The sequence below is a fragment of the Pipistrellus hanaki genome, assembly GCF_964339955.1.
Source record: "Pipistrellus hanaki genome assembly, chromosome: 17".
Lineage (NCBI taxonomy): Eukaryota > Metazoa > Chordata > Mammalia > Chiroptera > Vespertilionidae > Pipistrellus > Pipistrellus hanaki.
Genome location: NC_140519.1, coordinates 47175475 through 47199925, shown reverse-complemented (window position 1 = coordinate 47199925; position 24451 = coordinate 47175475). Strand labels below are relative to the sequence as shown.

The following is a 24451-nucleotide window of genomic DNA, read 5'->3' as shown; positions in this document are numbered from 1 at the left end:
ACGTGCTAAGAAGCAGGGAGCTGTCCCCATTTTACAGATGGGGAGACTGAGGCTCAGAGAGGGTGAAGGACCAGGCCACTTTGCCAAGCACTGTCGACGTCTGAATGAGAGTCACAAGGACATACACCACGGGGCCAGGCAGGTGGTGCGGACGGACGGACGGACGGAGCAGGCAGCAGGAACACCACCACAGGACAGGGAGCCCCGGAGTGCACGCTCCGTCCGAAAGCAGCCTTTCCAGCCGGCTTCTTGGTGCCAGGGGAGCACACACAGCCCCCACCTTGTTCTCCAGAACCAGGAACTGGGAATGTTGCATGTTAGGGTGGACACGTGAAACTGCTGGCCTTCAACTCTCTGCACCTACACGAACAGAAACCTCAGGGCTCAACTTAAACTCCCCAGTTCCGCCGAAACCCGTTTGGCTCAGTGGACAGAGCGTCAGCCTGAGGACTGAAAGGCCCCAGTTTCTATTCTGGTCAAGAGCATGTACCTTGGTTTCGGGCATATCCCCGGTAGAGGGTGTGCAGGAGGCAGCTGGTTGATGATTCTCTCTCATCGATGTTTCTAACTCTCTATCCCTCTCTCTTCCTCTCTGTAAAAAAATCAATTAAAAATATATATATTTTTTAAAAACTCCCCAGTCCTTCAGGTTTCCTGCAGCTCCCACAAGCCCTGCCTAGGGGGCAGCCCCTACCGAGGGCCGCGTGTCTGTGCCCCCTGCCAGCACAGCCCGAGGCCCCCTCCTCACAGGGAGAGAAACGGGGTGTTAGGAGGACAGCCACATAGAGGCTGGGCCTCCAAGAGAACTCCTATCCCGGTTCTCAGCCGAATGTGCTCCGCTATGTTTACCCCAGTCCCCCCTTATCCATGGGGGTATGTTCCCAGACCCCAGGGGATGCCTGAGACCACAGAGTGGCAGACCCTGTCTCTAGGGGCCGCTCTTTCCCACACAGACACACCTGACCAAGTGCAGGTGCTGACGTGGGCACAGGAGGAGGTGGACAAAGAGCAGCGGGGAGCCAAGCAGGACAAGAGCACCGATTCGCCGGGACCAAGGTCCCTCGGACCTCTAACCGGCCTGCGCTCACCTTCTCCTTCAAGGGGCGGCCTCTCCAGGCGGACCTGACCCGCCAGCATCACTGCCCTTGGGCTTTGGGACCGTGAATAAATAAATACATCAGGACGACTGGCCGCCAGCCACCAGGACACCGTGATGGGGTATCGATCCGAGAACCAGCGTGGCTCCTAAGTGCCCACGGGCAGAGCGCCCACGGCCGGTGACGCTGGACGCAGGGCGGAGCCACATGACTCAGAAAGTGGGCAACTTGTAATGTGGAATTTGTAACGTGTGCAATTTGTAATGTGGAATTTGTAACGTGTGCAATTTGTAATGTGCAATTTGTAACGTGTGCAACTTGTAATGTGGAATTTGTAACGTGTGCAATTTGTAATGTGCAATTTGTAACGTGTGCAATTTGCAACGTGTGAATTGTTGACTTCTAGAATTCCACATTCCGTACTTTTGGGACTGTGGTGGGCCTTGAGTTACTGTTTTGTTTTTTTTCTTTTCTTTTGTTTTTTGTCAATCCTACTCCAAGGATATTTTTCCATTGATTTTAAGAGAGAGTGGAAGGGAGGGGGAGAGACACCTTGATTGGTTGCCTCCCCATGGAGCCTGCCACGGAGGTATGTGCCCTTGACCAGAATCGAACCCAGGACCCTTCAGTCCATGGGCCCACGCTCTACCCACTGAGCCAAACTGGCCAGGGTGGACCTCCGGTAACTGAAACCTCAGAGAGCAAAGCTGTGGATGAGGAGGGTCGGCGGCATTCAGAATGGCCCAGTCCACCCCCCCCCTCCTACCCCACCCCCAGGGCCTTCACAATATCAGGCAGTTGATCTGACTCCTGGGCGGAGATCCACCACACGCCTCCCTTTTGCGGTTTGCTATTTAAATCTTTAGACTTACTGTAAGCGCACGCATACACACAATCTACAGAGAAGCACAGACGTGGCCGTGCCCGCGCTTTTTATAGCACCGCCTTCCGCTCCTGCTCCTTCCTTCTCCACAGGAGCCTGGCTGGCCCTCAAGTGCCCGTGACCCCCCCAGCAGGTGCCCGTTCCCACCACCCCCTGCGCCCCCCGGTGCTCTGCAGACACATGACAGCCACACACGCAGACCGGCACATGAAAGGACCCGTTTGCTGGTGTGTTTTCTAAAAACTAACCCGGCCCGGTCCACACGACTCTGGTTGAGCGTGGACCTAGGACCCAGGAGGTCCCAGTTGGGTTCCAGGTCGGGACATGCGGGAGGCAGCCAATGGATGATCCTCTCTCATCGTTGATGTTTCTCTCTCTCTCTCCCTTCATCTCTGAAATCTATAAAAAAAAATACAATAAATAAAAACGAAACCCCATCCTGCTACCCGTGCCTTGTGTCTTGTAGCTGCAGAGCCCTCACCCGACCAGCTGGTAGTCAGCGGCTCGGTGCCTCATACATATTTACTGTGGGACCTCAGGTGGCTCCGTCAGTCATTTTGTCCCCAGGTTTCTGCGACGATGGAAACCGAAGCAGGATCCTCACCGTCCGGTGTTCTTACTCCCACGGGCTGCTGGGCCCGAGGGTTCGTGCATTTTAATACTCACAGCGGCCTCCAGCGCGCTTTGTTCAAAATGCGGCCCCCTTCAGATGTCCCTCAGCAGCGTGGCCCCCGGCCCGCCGCTCTGACGCCCCCCAGGCCGAGCGCAGGACAGCCCGCAGCCCCAGCCCCCGGCGAGCGCCGGCGCGCCCAAGGCGGCTCCCTCACCTGTTGAAGCTGTGGACCAGGTCGAAGACCATCATGTCCGTGGTGTTGACGAACTTGCACTGGACAGGCAGGAAGCCGCCGTCCGGGGAACACTGGGGCGGCGACCTGTCCCCCACGCCGTGGAGCAGGCGGCGGCTCCTGACCTCACAGCTCCCGGGGCCTGGACGATCCCAAGGAGAAACGCTCAGGTCTCATGTGGGGTCAGGTGCATGCGCTTCTGCAGTCCGCAGGCCCGGAGCCGTGCCCCCCTCCCCGGGACAGCTGAGACCCGGACAGGGACCCGGGTCCCCGAGACCCCGCCATGCTCCTCAGCATCGCCAGCCAGCACCTCACCCACCACCGCGCGGGAGCCTCAGACAGAAGCGGCAGGCCCGGCGGGGGGCTCCGCGGTGGAGCATCAGCCTGGGAACCAAGAGCTGGCTGGTTCCATTCCCGCTCAGGGCACGTGCCCAGGTTGTGGGCTCGATCCCCAGTGGGGGGGGGGGGGTGCAGGAGGCAGCCGACGATGTTGCTCTCTCATTGATGTTTCTATCTCTCTAGCCCTCTCCCTTCCTCTCTCTATAAAAATCTATAAAAACACATTTTAACAAAATAAAAAAATATAAGCATAGAACAGACTCGAGCCTCAGAGGGAAGGAGGTGGAGGTGGGTGAGTGGGAAGTGATCAACCAAAAACCTATGTGCAAATAGGCCTAACCCAGGGACACAGAGAAGGGGGGGTGAGGGGGGTGAAGGCCTGGGATGGGGGAGGGGGAGCAGGCTAGAATAGGTCCCTGGGGGCAGGGGTGGGGTTGGAGGCAGGCTAGAAGGGGTCAATAGGGGTGGAGGGAGAAATATGTAATACTTTCAACAATAAAGATTCTAAAAATTAATAATAATAATAAACAAAGGTCATTAGAATTTTTTTTTAAAGAAGTTGTAGGATCTTCCCTAAATGCTTTTATCTCTGCACTGAGGGCTGGGCCCTCTGCCCCTGGTTCTGTGGGGAGAGCACACTCCCTCCTCCCTCCTCCTCCCCCCTCCCCCCTCCCCCTCCCCGGGGAGCTGGGGACTCACATCGCACGGGCCTGCCCCGCTGGCGGGTCCCGTACACCTCCATGCCCTCGGCGTCCACGCACCAGCACTGCTCCCGCCGCACGTCACACTGCACGGGCGCGTACTCGCCCGCGGCCCGGCACTGCGGGAGGTAGGCGGCGGCGGTGCCGTTGAGGTAGCCGCTCAGCAGGACCTGCTGCCGGTGCAGCTGGCAGAAGGACAGGCCTGGGGGGAGGGCAGCGTCAGTCTCCGCCCGCCGGGCTCTCCCGCCCCCTACAGGTCACACCGGGCCAGGCCGTGCGCGCTCGGCGAGGGGGGCAGGCTCAGGACCAGCGTGTCCACCTGGGTCCCCAGACTCCTTCCAGCATCCTGCTTCACCCTGCCCCTTGGTCCCCCGGACACACACACACACACCCACACACCACACCGCCCGGACACACACACACACACACACACACACCGCCCGGACACACACACACACACACACACACCCCGCCCGGACACACACACACACACACACACACCCCGCCCGGACACACACACACACACACACACACACACCCCGCCCGGACAGGGACAAACACACACACACACACCGCCCGGACACACACACACACACACACACACACCCCGCCCGGACAGGGACAAACACACACACACACACCCCGCCCGGACACACACACACACACACACACACACCGCCCGGACACACACACACACACACACACACCACACCGCCCGGACACACACACACACACACACACCCCGCCCGGACACACACACACACACACACACCGCCCAGACACACACACACACACACACCCCCCGCCTGGACACACACACACACACACACACACACACCGCCCGGACACACACACACACACACACACCACACCGCCCGGACACACACACACACACACACACACACACACCACCACACCGCCCGGACACACACACACACACACACACCACCACACCGCCCGGACACACACACACACACACACACCACCACACCGCCCGGACACACACACACACACACACACCCCGCCCGGACACACACACACACACACACACCACCACACCGCCCGGACACACACACACACACACACACACACACTGCCCGGACACACACACACACACACCACCCCGCCCGGTGCTGCAGAGGTGGGTGGGGATGGAGCACAGGCCTGGCTGTGAACAGAGCTTGTCTCCGTCGGAATTTCCCGATGTGCTCGCTGTGCAGCCCAGAGGGGCACTGCCTGGCCACATGCCAGGCCCTAGCAAGGCCCCCCCTTCCCATGGGACACCCGTCCCCTCCTCTCACACTTACAGGCCGCGGGCCGCCCGGGCTGCCTGCTGCCGGCCACCTCCCTGCCGTCGGCGCCCACACACCAGCAGGCGCGGCCGTCACGCTGACACTGGACGGTCCTGAGGCGGAGACACCGGGGGGACAATGAGGGCCCCGTCCTCGGCCGCCATCTCCCCAGCTGTGATGGGTGATGGGGGGGAGGGGGAGGTGTGGGGGAGGGGGGGGAGGGGGTGAGTAGGGAAGAGAATGGGTAGGGAGGGGGGGGTGACGGGAAGGCAAGCTCTCCTCTCCTGGCCCGCTGACCCTGCACCTCCTCAGCCCTGCCCCAGCCCGGGGAGAAGGCAGGTCCCTAAGGCCCCTCCACCCGCCATCCCCGCGCCCGGCCTCACTGGAAGCTGCCGTCCTCGGTGCACTGGGGGACGTGGTCCGCGCCCTCCCGGGCGGCGCTGGCCCGCTGCAGCTCGCAGGGCCGGAGCGGCTGGGCGTCCGCCTGGTACTCTGCGGGGAGGGGCCGGTCAGGGGGCGGCCGGACCCCGCGAGCACAGGGCCCGATTCCGGCATCACCACCGGCCACGAGGTTCCAGCCCCCCGTTTCCACCCGATCACACTTTTCCACGTGTGACATTCGCTCCTTTTATTCTCAACCACAACCCGGGGGGGTGGGGGCAGGGTGGGGTCTCCGTTCTGTCCACAGGGCACTGGGACCGGGACGGGACGTGGCCCGCTCAGGGCACACCGGGCGGGGAATGGCCAGGCCCTCCCCACGGACAGAGCACAGGTGTCTCCGGGCACGGAGTGGAAACACAGATTAACGATGAGTCTCCGGTGTCTCGTTTGCACTGAGGAACGTGGAATACACAAGGTCTTCCTGGGGAGGCGCATGCGGAGACGGGTGCCACCTGCTCCCTCTCCAGCAGGAGGCAGGAGCCCGGACGCACCCACAGGCTCACAGGAAGCGGCGGCCACGCCCAGAGCGCAGGCGCAGTGCCCGCCACCCCACGGGTGGGCTCCGCCTGTGAACGGAGGTCACGGTTCCATTCCCAGTCGGGGCACGGGCCCGGGTTGCGGGCTCTGTCCACTGTGTATAAGGTGACCAGACGTCCGTCCCGCGTTTGGCCGGACAGTCCCGATTTTCAACAATTTGTCCCGTGTCCCGTGGCTTTTTTTTTTTTTTTTTTAAATATATTTTATTGATTTTGTACAGAGAGGAAGGGAAAGAGATAGAGAGTTAGAAACATCGATGAGAGAGAGAGTCATCGACCAGCTGCCTCTTGCACACCCCCTACTGGGGATGTGCCCGCAACCAAGGTACATGCCCTTGACCGGAATCGAACCCGGGACCTTTCAGTCCACAGGCCGACGCTCTATCCACTGAGCCAAACCGGCATTGGCGATCAGGACTTTTTTAAAACGCCGAGGGACAAATTGTTAAAAATCGGGACTGTCCCACCAAAAGCGGGAGGTCTGGTCACCTTGATTGTGCAGGATGTGCAGGAGGCAGCCAACCAATGATTCTCTGATGTTTCTACCTCTGTCTCCCTCTCCCCTTCCTCTCTGAAATCATAGGAACATACTTTTAAAAATATTCGCTAGCATCGGGCGTTATAATTAAATTGGGAAGATGGAGTTTCCCAATCACTAGCTAAGCGACCTCAGACAGCTGAGACCGCCTCTCAGAACCTCCGTCTCTTCATCTAGAAAGGAAAGAGCGAAAAAGGCGACCTGAGGAGACTGCAGAGATTAAGTGAGACCAGGGATGTGCCAAGGCCCGGGGCACAGCCTGGCTGGCTGAGGGGCTGCGGCCCCGAGGGCGCCCTCCTCCGGCTGCCCCATGGCCCTGGGCGGGGAACTCACCGAAGATGTTGGCTGACACCAGGTGGGCAGAGGCCAGCAGGCCGAGGAGCCACAGGGCCGGCGCCATGCTGGGCCCTTCCGGGGTGAAGGGCTGGAGGCGCTCCTGCCCGGGGCTCTGGCCAGGGAGCCTTTATGGAGCTGCGGTGCCCCCTGCCCCGCCCGCGGGCACTCAGGGGAGCAGCCGCCCTGTCTCCTGAGCCAAGCACGAGGGCCCCTCCACCCGCGGCTGCTCCCCGAGGACCCTCGTGTGGCCAGCGGGGGGTGAGAGTCTGGCTGAGGACACGGGGTGCCGAACAGGGTTGGGTGGCTTCCAGATCCATCTTTACCCAGAGAAGGCAACGCTCGGGGCTTGGTGGGCAGCAGGCTCGGGCCCACGGGAAGAGCAATCCCCCTTCCTTGCTCCCATCCCTCCACTCCTCCTTTCTTTCTCCTCCCCTCCCTTCTTCCCTTCTCCCCTCCCCGCCCCCCTCTTTCCCTCTACCAGTATTTGTGTGAGAGCCCCATCCAGCAGACGGGCTGGGCAGTGAGCAGCATGGCCGAGAACAAAGCAGGCACAGTCAGGAACAGGATGGCCCGGTCAGTGTGGCTCCAGGGCTGAGCGTTTACCTATGAACCAGGCGGCCATGGTTCAGTTCCTGGTCACAGTCAGGCACAGGCCCGGGTTGCAGTCCGAAGCCCCCATGTGGGACTGCAGGAGGCAGCCAATCAGTGACTCCCTCTCACCATTGATGTTTCTCTCTCTCTCTCCCTCTCTCTGCCTCTCTGAAGTCAATAAAAATACGTGTTTGTTTGGTTTTTTTAAAAAAAAAAACAGTATTTATATGTATCACTACTCAGTGTTGGTTACTGTCATTTTTTGTGTTTGCGATACAAATAGCGGAAAGGAAAGCTCAGCAGTTATTTGCGTTTAGTGCCTGGGTGCTGCACAGACACTCCCACCCCCCTGTCCCACATGCACCCCCACAGGCTGCTCTGTCCCCTAGCAAACCCGAGTCCTGAGCCTCCTGCCTCCCCATCTCACAGCCTCCGAATCCTACACAAGCCATCACCCCTCCCACTGGGCACGGGCCCTCCTATACCCTCGCCGCCCGGCCTCCTTCGGGTCCCCCAGCCTGGCCAGCTGACCGACTGGCACAGCCTCCCCCGGCCTCCCCACTCCCACCCTGGCCAGGCTGCTTCTCAGTCTTGGGTGCCAGAAGCACGGGCAGGGCTGGGTGACCACTCCGCCTGGGGGTGGCATAACGGAGAATGAGACGGGGACTAAGGTGACTGCAGAGGGTGCAAAGGAGGCGCAGGAGGAGGGGCACCCCCAGCGGGCCCCCTGCACCCCTATTGGGCAGGTGAGCCCCCTGCGGAGGAGCCAGCGCTGTGCTGTCAGGATGGGCACCAGCCTGCTGGGCTGGCCACCGGGCGCAGGCGCAGAGCGGCCCAGCCTGTGCCCAGTCATTCTTGCTGGCCCGGGCCCGGCCAGGCACTCCGCTCCACTGGGTTCGGTGCCTCGGGGACCCCAGAATTCACTTCCTGGGGAGACGTGTGCTGTGAGGTCAAGGGCCTGGGGACTGGGAGCTGACGCCACTCAGAGCCCCTGGAGAGGGCACCGCCCTGGTGGCTGTGAACATGAGTGCCCTGGGGGGCAGGGGGACACGGAGCTGCTGGGCAGACTGGGCACTGAGGGTGTCGGAGAGGTGCTTGTCTCCACCCGGGCAGCAGAGCGTGAGCCAGAGCCACGCACGCACGGCCTCTGCGCCCCGAAACCGCTCTCATCGTGACTCAGCTCCTCGTCCCCGTGCCCGCTCCTGCCCCGGCCTCGTCACGGTGCTGGCAGCCTCCCCTCCCGCCCTGCCACCTCTCCTCTGCCCGGCCCCAAACACACCGCTGCACCTCCTCTCCCACCCGTCCTCCTCCAAGCCGGGCTGTGCCTGAGGGCCGCCTCCTGAGGCTGGGGTACTGGGGAGTGAGTGGGACACAGGGGAGGAAGTGCTTTGAGACAGCAGGCGTCACTGTCCCTGAAGCCATCGGCCGTCACCCCCGAGACCCACCGAGCCTCCCTGCCCACGCAGCCCAGCCAGGCCCTGCGAGACGGTGTCTCCCCAAGTCCCGCCCTGGGAGCCCACAGCCACACACCCTCCTGGTCCAGACTGCGGGCACCGTGGCCGCTCCTGGTGCTGGACTCAGCCCTTGGCAAGACAGGGAGGCCGCACCCCTCCCGGTGGTGACCATAAGGTGTCCCTCTCCCCTCCCAGCGGGTGGTGTCCAAAGGGGCCCGGGACAGGTAGGAGGGCCACCCTCCACCCCCAGCAGTCACTGAAGGTCTCATGGGAACCCATCACCCCCCCACCAGCAGGAACCAGGCCTGTCCCCTGAGGTGTCAGCAGAGGCGGGGCAAGACCTGGATTCCTGCTCTCCCCGCCTCCCGCCGGGCAGCAATGGGGGGTGCCCTCCCGCCCCTCAGTGCTCTCAGTTCTACTGAACGGAGAGCTCCAATGAGATCTAGGCTTTCTTAGCGCAACACCCACGTCCAGGCTTTGACGGAAACCACTCATCACGCCAAGGAGCAGGAGAATGTCACCGTGGAGCATCAGCTGAGTCGGAGATGGCGGGTAACAGGCACAGAACACAGCATGGAGCGGGCCCTCGGTCAGTGGTCCGTTGCTCCTCTAGCCGGGAAGTGGCTGTTCTGGTTGGGTTTTCTTCCAGAATTAATTGGATTAATTATTTTAATTCATGTGTTTTGATTGGTGATAGTGTTACAGATCTCTCTCATTTTCCCTCCCCTTGCCCCCCTCCTCCCAGCCCTTACCCACCATCACCACCGCCCCCTATTCTCGGGCTTCACCACCTGTTGCCCGTGTCCATGGCTGTGCCTGGTTTATCTCTTCTCGCCCCCCACCCCACACTGAGGAGTCAGTCTGTCCCAGGCCTCCGTGCTTCAGGCCTCATTTTGTGGGTCATTTCATTTTGTTCATTAGATTCCACAAGTGAGAGTGTGGGGTGCTTGTCTGTCTCAGACTGGCCTGTTCCGCTTAGCATCATGCTGGAAGTGACCGAAAGTTAACAGGCCAGGAGTGACACTTCTGCACACCGTTTTTATGAAGAACGGTGGACCGCCCGTGGGACAGGGAAGCAGGAAGACACGGACCCACGAGGGCCCGGCACATCCAGTGATGAAACGGAGAGGTACCGGGGTGACGCGTCAGCAGAGAGGTCGGCAGGAGACGCGGGGGCCGAAGGGAAACGGGCCCCACGTGGGACATGCGGAACAGGAACACCGAGAGGAAGCCCTGCGAGTGAGTGTGGCAAAGGGGACTTGGCCCAAGAGGACGAGAATCACCAAGAGCCCTCGGAGAAGAGGCGCTGCCCCACGTTTGGAAAGAGCGGCTCACAGGACCCCACAGCAGGGTGAGGAGGCACAAGTTAGTCCTCAGCCTCACACTGAGAATGGCCACTCCCTCCCGAGGCTGCCCCCATCCTCTCTGGGTCACCATGAACCGTTAGTTGGCCAGCAGTACATGGATGTGCTTGCACTTTGTACAAGACTGGAAACCAGTTCACCTGTAACTTCTCACAATGAACTCACGCCCTCCTAACCAAGGCACACTCAGCCCGCTAGTTGCTAAAAAGTGTCCATCGATCCTTGATACTCTGCATTGACCGGATATGTCTATAGAAGTGTTTTGACATATTAGCTTTAAAAATTCAGGCTTCCAACTCACACTGAAGAGAGCAAAATTTCAGCCACTTAATTACCTATGGCTGGAACTCCCGGTCTGCTGGCTGCTCACAAACTAAGTGGTCTCATTTGAAGACACAAGAACAAGACGCATTACCACATCCTGGCACTGAGACGGGAGGTGTCCCTGGACACAGGGGGACCTCTCTGGGTGGGACAGGAATCCAGGCGCCACCCCAGACACTCCCAGGGTCAGGAGGCTCTGCCACTGCTGAGGAAAGGGAGACAGACATCCCCTGTCCAAGCTATAACCACACCCGGGAGGAGAGGAGAGCTGTGTTTAAGCACAGGTGGAAGGCACAGTGCCAATCTTGAAATACATGAACAGACTTGCTCCACACGTGGCATACAGGCACATGGCTTTTACTTTAATGTACAAGTTTAAGCACCTTCTCCAGTGTCACCTCTCCTGAAGCTGCCACGCCTCAGTGGAGTCTGACGAAGCTCCTGTGGCAGGGACACCCAGGATGGGCTGTCTGCCGGACGTGGCACCTGTGTCAGGCTCAGAACCTCAAGGGCAAGACAGTGCTAACCACTGTGCAGCACGTTCTTCTCATCATCTTCACATCAACACATAAGGCCGCAAAGAGGCGAGCGGGAGCCGCCAGGTACGTGGAATCATTTTAATAAAGTGTTTACATACAGTACCTTACATATAGAACAGTGTGTTTGCAAATTTAAATAACATCTGAATGTACAGTGGCATGAATTCTTATCAAAGATAAATTCAAGTTTCCTGCCTCTCAGTCAGAACGACCGCTAGAACTGATCCACAGAACGAGGCGTAAAATATTCAAGTGTCATGTCATCGAACGGCCTCCTCTGAACAGCCTTCCCCCCTTTTTTAAAGAGCTCCAAAACCTGTACATATGTTTTTAAATTTAAAAACAGTCTCGTTAAAAGGTAACATTTCATGTTAACCACCCATTCGTAGAGTCTATGGTAATAAAACTAGATATGTAGATATAAATATGTGTGGGCTATGTACACATGTACGCCGAGTGTTTGCTTCAAACAGGCGTCCACGCGGCCGCATCCCTGCGCGAACATGGGCGGGCGCACAGGCGCTGCGGGCGGGACGGGCTCGGAGCCCAGCAAGAGCTGACGCAGCAACTTAGTTGCCTTTGGTTTCAGAAACGGGTCCATCTGTGGTCAGAGTGAAAAGTTCTGAGTGCGCATGTATTTTTAAAAATAAAATTCATCTTCAGAAACGCAGCTTTTCCAGTATTCCACTACCGGCGGTCAGGAGCCCCCGCCAGGCCGGCCGGCCGCTCCCTGCCTCGTCCCGCTGAGGGCGTTTCCCGTGGCTTTTCCGGAGGAAACACTGAGCACAGGCGGACCAGTCAGTGCGTGAAGCCTGCATGCTGTCATCGCCTGTGTGTCGCATACAGTGCGGTGGCACGCACGCTTCTGAAGGCCTGTGGCATCTGTAAGACGTGGGGGGCAACTCACGTGACACCTAAAATCCTCCTTCTGGCCGTATCATCCGCATTTGGCACACTGACCCTCCTGCAGCCCCTTTTGTTTTCAATGAGCTCAGTGTCCGCAATGAACTCCAACTGCCTGGTGTTTGCTTCTGGAATCCGATCGGAGTGAGGCGAATTCCACCGCTGTTCTCCCCGGAAGTGAGGCTGCTGCCGTCAGTTTTCCGATCAGGACATTCCTCACCTGAGATACAGCTCATGATCCTCAGCAGTGGAAACAGTCCGTCTCCACGCAGCTGGTCAGCTGCAGAGAAGACGGCTCTCATGGCAATTACAGTACTCTCAAACGTGGGTTTCCTCTCTAGATATGTTTGTGTTTTTTTTGGCCAAATGCTGATTTCTAAACAAGGATCTTCCTGCTACAAACTATATTGATACACCACATTTCTTTCTACGGTGGCTTGAGTTTTATGTAATCCACTACTCAGGAACCCTGCCCATTCAATTCCCTTCGAAGAGTCCATTCCACTTCCACTGATGTTGGCAATTTCATTGTAGCTTGCTCCTAGATTGATTTTCACATGAGCATCCTTGATAAAGTTGTTCTTCATTTTCCTTTTCAAGGTGCTGGGCTATGATGTCACAAATCAGGAAGTGACCAAACAGCCCTGCGCTGTCACTGCCCACCCAGCAGCCACGTGGGCAGTGAAGGCCACCGCGCCAGAGGGCGCCTGCCCTCCCCCGCAGGCTCGGCGGTCAGAGCGCAGCGTCATACGGAGCACAGCGTGGCGATCTGCTGCACCTTGCCCATGTCCATCAGCAGCTGCTTGAGGTGGCGCTTAAGCTGGGGCAGTCTCGTGAGCGGGTCGGGCGGCTCCAGCTCCCCTGTGAAGTCCAGCCAGCTCTCCAGAACTAGAAGAAAGAACCAACATGTCTGAATCGAACTGGAAGACCAGCCCAAACTGGTATAATGAGAAGGCTACAAACATGATGGAGGCAGTTCACTTCCCATTTTGTAGAAGGCCAATATGCACGGCATTCAGCAACCTTTGTATCTTATCCCACAAGGGTTCGAGTCCCTCTTGGTAAGTTTAACCTACTGTGATTTTAGGTAATTTTTCTCTTCATGTGTTTAAATTAAGTTTGTTTTTTTATGAAAATATATTTTTATTGATTTCAGAAAGGGAAAGAGAGGTAGAAACATCAATGATGAGAGAGAATCATTGATTGGCTGCTTCCTGCACACCCTCTATTGGGTAGGAGCCTGCAACTCAGGCATGCCTTTGACAGGAATCAAACCTGGGACCCTTCGGTCCCTAGGCAGATGCTCTATCCACTGAGCAAAAATGGCTAGGGCAAATTAACTCCGCTGTGAATGTCTCCTTTTACTCTCTCATGGAATAGAGAGAGAAAAGAAATGTGACACTATCCCCTATTATTAATAAAAACTGTAGAATGCAAATTAATTGCATTCTGCCTAGACTCTTCGTATGTTTATGTTTTTTAAAAAGTAATTAGAATTGAAAAGGACACAGATTGCCACCTACTTTCCTTTGTTAAAAACAAACTTCTGGTTAGAGCAGCTGAGTTTCCCTTAAAATGAAGAAGAGACAGTTTAAGCCTAAATTAATAGTTACTGTGAGCAGGCACAGGGCAATGTTTCATAAATATCCCCCTTAAAACACAATCCCTAAGATTTATGCAGTCACATTGTCCCAAGCTTGGAGACCGCCATGCTAGCTGTGTCAGCACATGTAAAGGGAGTGAGGGAGCCCCCCTGGCATGCCAGCCCCTGCAGTCTCCGCCCCACAATTTAAAAAGCCTTAAACACCTCAGTGCTTAGGGCATCAGCCCGAGGACAGAAGGGTCCTGGGTTCGATTCCGGTCAAAGGGCATGTACCTTCGTTGCAGGCTCGATCCCAGGCCTTGATCAGGGCTCTCTCTCACATCAATGTTTCTCTCTCCCTCTCCCTTCTACTCTGTTTAAAAAATCAATGGAAGAATATTCTCATATGAGGATTAACAACAAAAAAAGCCTGAAACAACTTCTTCCTAATCACACGCTGTAGTAACTACATTTTAGTTTGTCCTTAAATTACCATCAACTTCTTTTTCTATGAGATCCATCCTGCTGGTGACTTCATTCTGCACGTTCTCGATGTGCGTAAGGAGGTTGAGCTGCCACTGCAGGTGTGCGTCTCCTGGGTCTTCAGAGCCCTTTTTATCATTATAAACAAACACCATGTTCTTTTCAGCTGCATTCTTCGCCAAAACACATTGAAAAAACACAGAGTTGGATGTGATGTCCCGTCATAAAGGAAAAGATACATTATAAACCTCATCCCCCACAGAGATCAGCAAAACCCAATCGAGTTCCTAGACTATTCTTAAGGCAGTCTAGCCTATAATCAATGACAGCTGACGGTCGATAAGAGCAGACATTTCCGTTCCACCTCCCCTCAATGCCTAGCAGCATAGTGCTACACAGGATCAAAGGTATTGACTGAAACTCGATAAACAAACGAACTCACTAATGCGTCTATAATTAGAATGTCCAGCTAATTCAGATTGACCCCTCTCTCAATTCGTCTTAATTGATGACACACACACATGGCAGGCAAACAGCAATGACGGAAAAATCAAGAAGAAAGCTGGCAAAGACCAGTTAAAGTCTAATTCACTGCAGGGGGGACTGGCCTGATGCAGTGAAATCAATGAGGCAAAGAGAAAACTCTTAAAAACTTAAGTGCAAACTGCTTGGTGTACACACACCAAATATGAACTCAGAAATAACCCATTTCATAAAAGGAATATTAATTTGACAATAATTTCATAAGTTTTATGAAATGCAATCTTCCCAAGTTCAGCCAAATATTTATTGATGGCGATTACTTGATACAGGGAGCCAGACAATAAAGAACTGACGTGACAGAGGCATTGTGAATTTAAATTCGCCTTTGTGAAGACGGAGGTACATCCTTGCCAATCCCTGTGAGCAGAAGGAGGTTTATAGATATTCACTGGACACAGGGCTCTAGGAATTCACTTACCGCATGATGGAGCTGATATGTATATACAAATCTGCTAACTTTTTTTTAAAAGAGGATAAAGTGCCACCTTTTATCTTACACATAAAAAAGAAAAATTCTATTAAAATATATACACACCCATGTGCACGTTCCTGTTCTCCCCCAGACATTTCCATTTGGAATAAAATGTGGGAATCTAGGTATGCTTATATAAAATTAAAATTTTCATTAGGGCCAAAGTTCACTGAAATTCTACAATTCGAACTTAGCGGACAATTCAATGTGCGAAGGGCCCGTGTTTTCTTGTCGAGAAAGCAGAGACTGTCTTTCCCCTCAGGAGGCCCGGCACCCTGGGAAACGGGAGCGAGCCCTGGGACTCAGGCGGGGACCCTCTCCCTCTGCTGACCCAGCACGTGTCCCTCCCAGACACGGGGACAGTCCTACCTGTGCAGGCGCCCCCGCTTCTCTGCCCGGGCACTGCGCACGGCGTCTCTCCCGCAGGTACAGCTCCTGCTCCTCCTCAAAGCTGCTGAGCTCCTCCTCCTCGGAGCTGCCGGGGTCTGCGGGAGCTCTGCAGTCCCGGCCGGCCGGCGGCTTCTGGTAGCTGTGCTCGCTGATGATGTAGGTCCCTTCCGCCTTCAGGGGCGTCCGGGGCGGCTCCCTGTGGTTCTGCACGTGGTGCTGCTTCTCCTCGGGAGGCACCGGGTCTGGCACTGGCACCTTTTTCTCCGCCCCCGCCATGACTGGGTCTTGGTCTTTCCGCTTCCCAGAACAGGCCCAGAGGTGAAGGTCAGGATGGTGTTTATTCCTGAAAACAGAGTTGGAGAAACAGCAATTAAAAAAAAAGATCTAGCAACAAGTACAAGCATAGTAAGCTTCACAATCAGAATGACGCAGCGAGCCTGGTGCTGCTGCCTCTGTGTGCGGAGTGCCTGCCGCAGGCCCACTGACTCCAACTCTCACCCCAGGAACCGGGTTCGGAGGTCGGGACTCAAGACAAAAGCAAAGATATTCTGTGGTTCATCTGCCCCAGTATGTCATCCACAATTTGAATTTTCACAATTGGACAGAAGCAGTATTCAGGGGGAAAAGCAACCGTGAATTTAATTCTGTTGATATACAGACTTCTTTTTCTACTGAATTCTCACTATACTATTTTTGCATGGTATGATATGAAAAACTTTTATGTGAGCATCATTTTATAATCTTTATTAAATAAAAAAGTGATACTTGCCCAGGACGAAATCTGACTACACTGTGGACAGAATGAAACCCCTGCCACACACACTCATGTCCCCAAGGTGCAGTCCCGGGCTTTTCCTGCGCACACACAATTCTCTCCAAAGGGCCAGCGTGCACCTTTCCTTCCCACACACAGCTCTCACCATCTGCCTTCCCCGGGATGTCACCCGCCCGGCCATCCTGCCAGGTTTCCTTCCTGTACACAGTCTAATCACCCAGCCAACTGCCCACCGACAGGCGTGTGTATCTTTGCACACGGAGGGGAATGTGTCAGCCAGAGAAAGTTCTAGCTATGGAACGGCCGAGTACTATATGCACACCTTTACTTTGATAGGTACTGTCCACGTAACCACATGCAAGCTGTTATGAATCTTTCCTCTTTTTAAGCTATGGTGTATTCAGTAATGATTCTGCCTTCTGCTGGTCTGAATCGTCAGAAGGCCATGCGGCTCAGTCTGCATCAGACTCCCCACTGAGCAGACCCCGCCCGGCCGCCCGCTCACTTGAGGATGCCGATCTTCAGCTGCAGGCCGTGCAGGACCTCCGTGACGCCGTAGACGTCAGCAAGCAGGTGGTGTGTGGAGACGATCTTTTTGGCATTGAGGTGAGAATAATTCTCCTTCACAAACGACAGCCCACACATCCTCCCATGGTTCAGCCAGTCCTTGTCGTGGCGGTACTTTGCGCTCCACCTCTGCCCTGTGGGGGGAGCGGGCATTAGTGACCAAGGGCCCACGCCTCGGGTGTCTGTTCAGCTGCCACCGAGCGTCCTCAGTGCGCAGTGAAGACACACTGAAGCGGGCACAGGGCTCTGAGGGCGGGCACAGGACTCCCTGCCCCCAGGGGACAGGCCCCATGAGGAGTGTTGGCTACAAAGGACCCAGTGGAGGGAACCTTGCGGGCACTGCTTTCCGCTTTGCATGCACCTGCCATCTGCCCTCTGAACAGGCTGAGGGCTGGACAGAAATGAGACGTGACACCTGCCTGTCACTCAACTGTTGTGACCTGGATAAAGGCGAGATATAGACAAGAAACTAGGGACCCCTCCCCATGGCTGAGACCCGGCAGAACCCTACGTAATCCTGTACTTTTGATGTCAACAGGACCTATATCCCACTATCCATTGTGTGTCTGTGTCCCCCACTGCACTGTCAGAAAGAGGAGGCGTCATCAGAATGAGTCAGCTGGCCTCTGCCCGGTGCCTCAGACAGGAGGCAGGCAGTCAATGCCGCTGACGGAATGGGCAAATGTCTGCCTGCATGTCTGCCTGCTTAGCTGGCTGCACTTTCTGACAGACACGAAAGCACCTCGTTAGCCTCCATCTGCCTGGGAAGCAGAGGGGATGGACAGTGCAGAAGTGCTCCTCTGAGAGCCGAGGGAGGACGGCCTCCGGGGCAGCACCCTGAGCGGCTGCCATGTCAAGTCTGTGCTTGTGCCCAAGAGATTCCACCTTCGTGCCTGAGTTGCCTCATCATGAAATAAAGGAACCACATGCGATCACCCGAGGTCCCACCTGCCCTGAAATTCGCTGGGTGCACCGCCCTCCGGGGCCTGACAAAGCCAGGGCAGAGAGCACGCCCGGGACAGCTGCCAGGAAGAGGCAGGCACAGGCCTCAGAGGAGTGCGCAGGATACGGGAAGGGTGGTGCTGCCCCAGGAAGACGCTGAGCTGCCCTTCCAGCCAGGCGGTGCCATGTGGGTGAACTTATGGGAATGTCTGCCTACGTCATTAATAAGAAAACTGCTTGAGAATCTTAGATGGAAGTGGAGTCTGAGCAGCAAGGAAGGAGCGGCGCTCTGCGCAGCTGCCGTCGTGGGTTCCTCACCAGACCGGCGGGGAGGGGAGTGGGGCCCGGGGGTGGGTGTCTTACCGGGAGGGTCGCGGCAGACGTAGCAGGTGTACTGCTCTGGGATGCTCTCCTCCAGCAGCCCCAGGCACACGCTGTGCTGCCAGCACAGACACTCGTCGCACTGCGGGACAGAGGAGCCATCATGCGGGCCCGCCCCCACAGGGCCCTTCCGCAGCCCTCCTCCGCACAGCACCGCCCTGAGCGCTGAGGACCAATCTCATTTCGGAAACAGTCAACTCTGTGGGGAACTCCCTCCAGCTACACCCATTAGAACATGCTCTGATAAATTACTTGGTTCATCAAAGTCATAAACCATTTCTCTCATCTATTTCCCACTGGTTTTAGGTAATTACGTGTTTTAAATTCTTAAGAATAGCTTATTAAAGTGAAGGAAAAAAACTTAAAGGCAAGCTTATCGCAGTGCCTGTAACCATAATCTCTTAAAGTACCGCCTATAAAGCAGTAGTTTTCTTATTTGAGAAAACTACGGAAAGGGGGGGAAAAAAGGAGGTTACTGTTTATATTTCTGCAACTGGCATCTCCAAACCTCCCAAGAGGCATCACAAACGCTGCTCTGCCTCCCTTTTCTCTCAGAGCTGCTCTGTCCGCAGGGAGAGCTATCTGCCCTCTGACCTTGGGGACCAGTGGACTGTGTCCGCAGCTGCCGGTGGAGGGAGACACACATGTAACAGGGATGCAGACCAGCAGGAGGGGGCTAGGTCAGCCATCAGTGGGGACGCTCACCCAGCCGAATGGCTCCTGAAAGGAATTGCCCCATGAAGGCCGCGCACTAACCACCCTGGCACAGGGAGAGTCTGCCCCGTGCACATCACACTGCGTCAGACCCCTCTGCCCCCGGCTGCACAGTGAGGAGGAGAACACAGACGTGCCTCGCACTGGCTGAGCCCTGAAGTCTCTCCCTCTTCCCGCGGGGAGGCGGCTCACCTGGATCATGAAGCCGTTCTCCTCGTCCATTTCACAAATGCAGCGCACGATCTCATTGAGAGCATCGTCTTCGTCCTGAGATTCCTCGAAGTTGGTGGAGTCGAAGTCCTGATTGTACTCGTCCCCACTCAGGAGCAAGCTCTCCGTGGAAGAGTCATCTAGGAACTCCACGTCGGTCAAGTCTAGACACACAGAAAGGGGCCCTCAGCACAGTCCTGTTTCCGTGGGGAGGGAACATGCTAGCACATACTGAGCGAGCAAGGCCAAGCAGGGGCTCTTCTCTCACACTGATGTGTTTCTCTCTCTCTCTTTTCCTTCCTTCCTCTAAAATTCTTTTATGAACGAGTTCAAAGTCCATTCTTAAGACTAAGAAAAACATTTGGAGAAAAAGAACTATCTTTGGAGTTAAGATCAACCTTTTAATTCTAATACTAACTAACCCAAAAAGCTGCTTGATTTATAAACAGCCTCTGCCTGTTTACCTATGCAATGGAGATCAGAATTGTTGTTATAAGCTGGTAGTGAAGAATATGAAAACAGATGTAAAATCACCTGCAGAAAAGCAGGATATGATAGAAACTGATAGTTTCTTCCTACCGTCTGACCTCCTAAATATAAAGCCCATTTCACTTCATACGCATTGAAAAGTAGCTGGAACTTCCAATGCTGACATTTCCATTTAGTTAGAGAGTAACTTTTCAAACTGTGCTCAGAAAGGCCCTCCATAAAGCACATTCTACCCTCAGACTACATTTCAGAACTGAGACCTGAGTTAAGCATTCGCTCACATACTTTCTCCGCTGAGGTCCACCGACAGAATGGCCCGCGGGTACTGGTACGTGTTCTTCTCTGTGAACATGCTGCGCAGCGCCAGGGAGGGCCCCGAGGACCGGGTCAGCGGGGAGCAGCACCTTTCCAGAAACTCCAGGGAGCTGTCTTCATAGTCTGAATAGTCTGCAAGGCAAGACACACAGAGAAAGAGTGCAGTGCCCGGTAGTCAAGAGGAGTCGCTATAAAGGTAATGAGGTCATGTTGTAGACACATAAGGATCACGCCACCACTTCCTCTTCCCATCCACGCCTAGCTAGGTGATTCTGTGTCTCATCAACTGGGTTTGGCAGGCTATCTGATAGCCTATCACTGGTTTTCTCACGTTTTCCTGAAAGCTGATTCAAGACAGTATGAAAGTCTAGATTGGGCATAACTCCTTCAGTCCACTCAAGAGTGCCTGTCAGGGCATCTTGTCCACCATAAGGTGGGAAAGAAAGTCTCTAATTTTTGCAAAGATTAATTTACAAACCGCTTAATTTATAAACCTAGCTCCTGTTTTCAAAATTATCAAGATAGAGGAAAGCTGCAGGAACTTCCCAGTTCTCATCCACAGAGGGGTCTTGTTCTACCTCCACTTTGATAAAAGAAGAGAGGAAAGTTGGAAAAAAAAAAAGGCAATCACCATTTTAATACACTTACCATGCTGCTTAGATTTCTTTTTCTTTTTCTTCTTCTTCTTCTGTTTTGGTTTGTAGTGGTCTTTGTCTCTCTTCTCTTTCCGTTCTTTATCCTTTTCTTTTCTCTTACCTAAATGAAAAGAGTGAGCGATTCAGGAATCAGCCCGGTCCTGAGTGGTTCCTTTGTGGTTAACCTAAAAGCAGCATTTACGTTTGAATCAGCTATTCCAGTCACCTGCCCAGAGTGATGGGTTCAATTAAACTGTTCCTGTCCTGAGTCTGGAGCTCCTGATGAGCCTATTGGACTATAAGAGGGGTCTTCATAAGCAGTGCTGAGAATCCCAACTCCTGACACCTTGAAGTTAACACAGACAGCAGTTAACATCTTTAAATGAGGAATATAACTCAGCTTCCTGACGTGGCAAGAAATGAGCTCCGCAAGTTCAGACCATCTGAGGAGACTCAGCATTTCCACATATGACTTAATAAAATTATACTAGAAGATCAAAGAAAACTTGATGATCTCTTTACTTTGGAAAAATGAGACAGATTAAACCAACCCATAAGTAATTCCTTCAGTCTTTCAATACTTCCCCAGTGTGTACAAGAGTGGAAACTAAAAACACAAAGAAAAAATGTATTTCATTAAACTTACTTTTCCTAAAATTTCCTTGTACCCAATCATGTGTACTTTAAAGAAAATAAATGGCAGTTAAAGCAGTATCCGAGAATATTTTATTTAAAATTAATCCATCCCAGATATTCAACTCTTTTTCCAACTCAGAAAGGGTTAGTCTGCGATTTATCACCCAGGTTTAATCAACAACCAGGGACCGCACTCCAGTAGCTGACCTGGAGAATATTTAAGACTGTCACCATTATTCCAAAAACTTTTAGACATTATAGCATAGCTGCTAGAAAAGACAGCACAAAACTTAGTAACTTTTTCAGAGGATAGCTTAAAGAAGACAGCCTGGGAAAAACGTCTATTTATTTTCAAAGTATCAACAATATTCAATGGCAGCTTATTTTTAAATAGCCACAGATTTAGAGATGGTTAAACACGCAGTTCTGAGAAAGCCTTGAAGTCCATTGTCAAACACACACACAGTGCTGTGAGATCCGCATGACAGAAATCCTGCACCTGGAGAGGACACCACCAGTAAAGCTCAGACACAGCTCCCGCCGCAAGGAGCACTACCAGGGAGAGTCAGGGACAGACCAAGTCCTCCCACTGCCAAGCCATTTAGTCTTTTGCGTAAAGATTTTACTTTCTGTTCATACCAAATGCTGTGGCGCTTTTTTCTTCCAATTTCACTTTTTTTTCTGTTTTCGATATTCCTGCAGGTTTAGGGGGAAAATACGTAAGTTTAGTCAGAGAGGGTTAAAAGTATTGAAGTGTTTTAAATTACAACTGATCACCAAAAACTCTCCATAAGACTCTTTCCCCCGAAGGTCTCCATGATTTTATTGCCTGAACTACCCTGTTTCCCCGAAAATAAGACAGTGTCTTATATTACTTTTTTCTCCCAAAGTTGCGCTAAGTCTTATTTTCGGAGGATGTCTTATTTTCGGGGAAACACGGTAGTAACATAAACAAAAGACTTCTTACTTGGAAGAACAGATAAATTAAGGGTGATTTCTGCTCCTCAGACTAACAGACTAAACTCCTGGTTCTACTGTTAGCTTATGACCTAGAGCAGTGATCGGCAAACCAAGGCTTGAGAGCCACATGCGGCTCTTTGGCTCTTGCACAAAATACCACGGCCTGGACGAGTCTATTTTGAAGAAGTGGCGTTAGAAGAAGTTTAAGTTTAAAATATTTGGCTCTCAAAAGAAATTTCAGTTGTTGTACTGTTGATATTTGGCTCTATTGACTAATGAGTTTGCCGACCACTTGCTTAGAGTATTTCTGCCAGTCTCTGAACTTCAGTGCCTTGCCTGCCAAAGAGGAAAGACAGTGTCTACTCTGGGCTATTGCCAGGACTATGTGCCAAAGTGTGTAAACTCTTTAGACCACCCTCTCCTCTGTTGGGGGCGAATCATTGGAGCCTAGATCATTTCTAGAATAACCATGGGTCTAAACGTGAAGAAATACGATAAGCTAACTGCACGAGGCAATCAGTGGAGACCCACTGAGGCCCGCCGTGGGCAATTCAGATGCTGAAATGCGCCAGTGGCAGGCCCATGTGGCATCTCGGCTTCCGTGGCAGTTCTGACTTAAGTGTAGTCAGCTCGTCCAGGGAAATAGTAAGCTTATATTAAAGAACACCCATTTTCAACAACCTGTATAAAATTTTTCAACTAATATTTAAACTCTGTTGCCTACAAACTTGTCTTTGAATGCCATCATAAATGTGGTGCTACATAATGATAAAAGACAAGGTGGAATTACTTGACAAAGTGTTTTTGGTCTTTATCTAAATGTAAATACAATGGCTTATTGAAACATAAAAATATCCAACCTTAATGACATTTCAGTTTTACTATCTAATTGTTCAAAGTACATTTAAACCAATAGTGCATCCCTCGACCACATCAAAATTATAGCCACATTATGGAACAGCCACATTTGAGGATCACCTTTTAGTAGAACGAAAGTCCAAAAACTAAGGCTATAAAGTGGTGGGGGTGGTGGGGGTGGGGGTCAGGGCCAGGAAGAGGTGCTGGTCCCACACCCACATATGGTATTAAAACTCAGGAGAGCTGGGCTGCAGGGGTCACCTGAGGAGCCAGGGTTCCCAGACCCACACCAAGCTCCCCAGCCCAGGCCCCGGTGCTGGGAAGGCCCCACAGCCTCGGGCTGTGAGAATCAGCGGGATCCAGTCCAGGTGAGGGAGGGCTCTGGAGTCCCGGGCGTTGCTCTAAAGGGCCCACAAGGACTCCCTGGCTGACAGCTGCACTCAGCATGGCTCCAGCCCTGGGCAGCCGCTGGAAAGTGCCAGAGACGGCGGGGAAGAACTGGACCGTCTGCTTCAGGGCTGGCTGGAAGGGCTGCTTCCTCCGCCATCTTTCTCCTTTGCTGAGCTCTCCCCCAAGCCAGCTGGCAGGCACAGGTGGAAACGGAATCTGGGTCTCAAACACACTCACCCCACCCTGAGACTCCGCCCACCCAACTAGCACACAGGTCAGCTCAGTGGTTCTTACAAACAAGTGGCCCATGCTGTGGACTTCACTAAAATCTCTGGGAGACCCACAAACCCCAAACAAGCAGCACCTGGCCTCGGGAAGCCTGTGCTTCTTGCTAAGCAGCCCCAAATCCAACAATAGAGGTAACTGGCCTCGGTTCACACACAGCGTCTCACAGGCACCTCCAAGCCCCGTACAGGCAGCTACCAAGCTCAGGTCACTTTGTAGCTCCTACCAGGCGGCTGGCGGCTGAGCACAGACAGCAGCTGACCTGGGCCTGCACGGAAGCCCTGCCTAAGAGGCCCCAGAAGAAACACATCCAGTGGCCAGCTTCAAAGCACCCCATTTAGCTCCACAAAGGACACGCCCAAAGGGCGGGCTCCTTAGGCACCGGAGTCCTGCTAAAGTCAATCCACTCCATGGGGCCAGCCCCTGCACACTAGCTATAGTCACAGCCAGTGCTCACCGCCAGCAGCCTGAGGGTCAGTGCCACCCAGGATGACAACAGCAGTCACTACAACTACAACAAGAGGGCACACAACCCACATAAGGACACCCTGGAGCACCAACTCAGGTGACTCGGAGTCTGCATCACGGAACACAGAGGCCCACACCAGGACACAGCACTGTGACAATGCCAAAGGCTGAAG

The 24451-nt window shown here is 54.0% G+C and overlaps 2 protein-coding genes across 18 annotated transcripts in view; both read right to left on the bottom strand.

Annotated features, from left to right (window-relative positions):
- TG (thyroglobulin) overlaps positions 1 to 7072 on the bottom strand; it is a gene marked incomplete at its 5' end in the record, with an annotated part of 131029 nt that extends 123957 nt beyond the window's left edge. The window contains 5 exons of the mRNA XM_084864293.1: positions 2808 to 2967; positions 3864 to 4067; positions 5173 to 5270; positions 5541 to 5649; positions 7006 to 7072. Coding sequence (XP_084720419.1) covers positions 2808 to 2967; positions 3864 to 4067; positions 5173 to 5270; positions 5541 to 5649; positions 7006 to 7072 — 638 coding nt within the window. The remainder of the gene's footprint in view (positions 1 to 2807; positions 2968 to 3863; positions 4068 to 5172; positions 5271 to 5540; positions 5650 to 7005) is intronic.
- Positions 7073 to 11344: 4272 nt separating this feature from the next.
- Positions 11345 to 24451, bottom strand: part of PHF20L1 (PHD finger protein 20 like 1) — a 51037-nt gene continuing 37930 nt past the window's right edge. For all 17 annotated transcript variants that reach the window (XM_084864670.1, XM_084864686.1, XM_084864681.1 and 14 more), the window contains 9 exons: positions 21957 to 22013; positions 20695 to 20802; positions 20017 to 20178; positions 19225 to 19406; positions 18301 to 18400; positions 16934 to 17129; positions 15633 to 15996; positions 14259 to 14421; positions 11345 to 13071 (listed from right to left, as the gene is read on the bottom strand). In XM_084864670.1, the coding sequence (XP_084720796.1) occupies positions 12929 to 13071; positions 14259 to 14421; positions 15633 to 15996; positions 16934 to 17129; positions 18301 to 18400; positions 19225 to 19406; positions 20017 to 20178; positions 20695 to 20802; positions 21957 to 22013 (1475 nt within the window). In that variant the 3' untranslated portion in view covers positions 11345 to 12928. The remainder of the gene's footprint in view (positions 13072 to 14258; positions 14422 to 15632; positions 15997 to 16933; positions 17130 to 18300; positions 18401 to 19224; positions 19407 to 20016; positions 20179 to 20694; positions 20803 to 21956; positions 22014 to 24451) is intronic.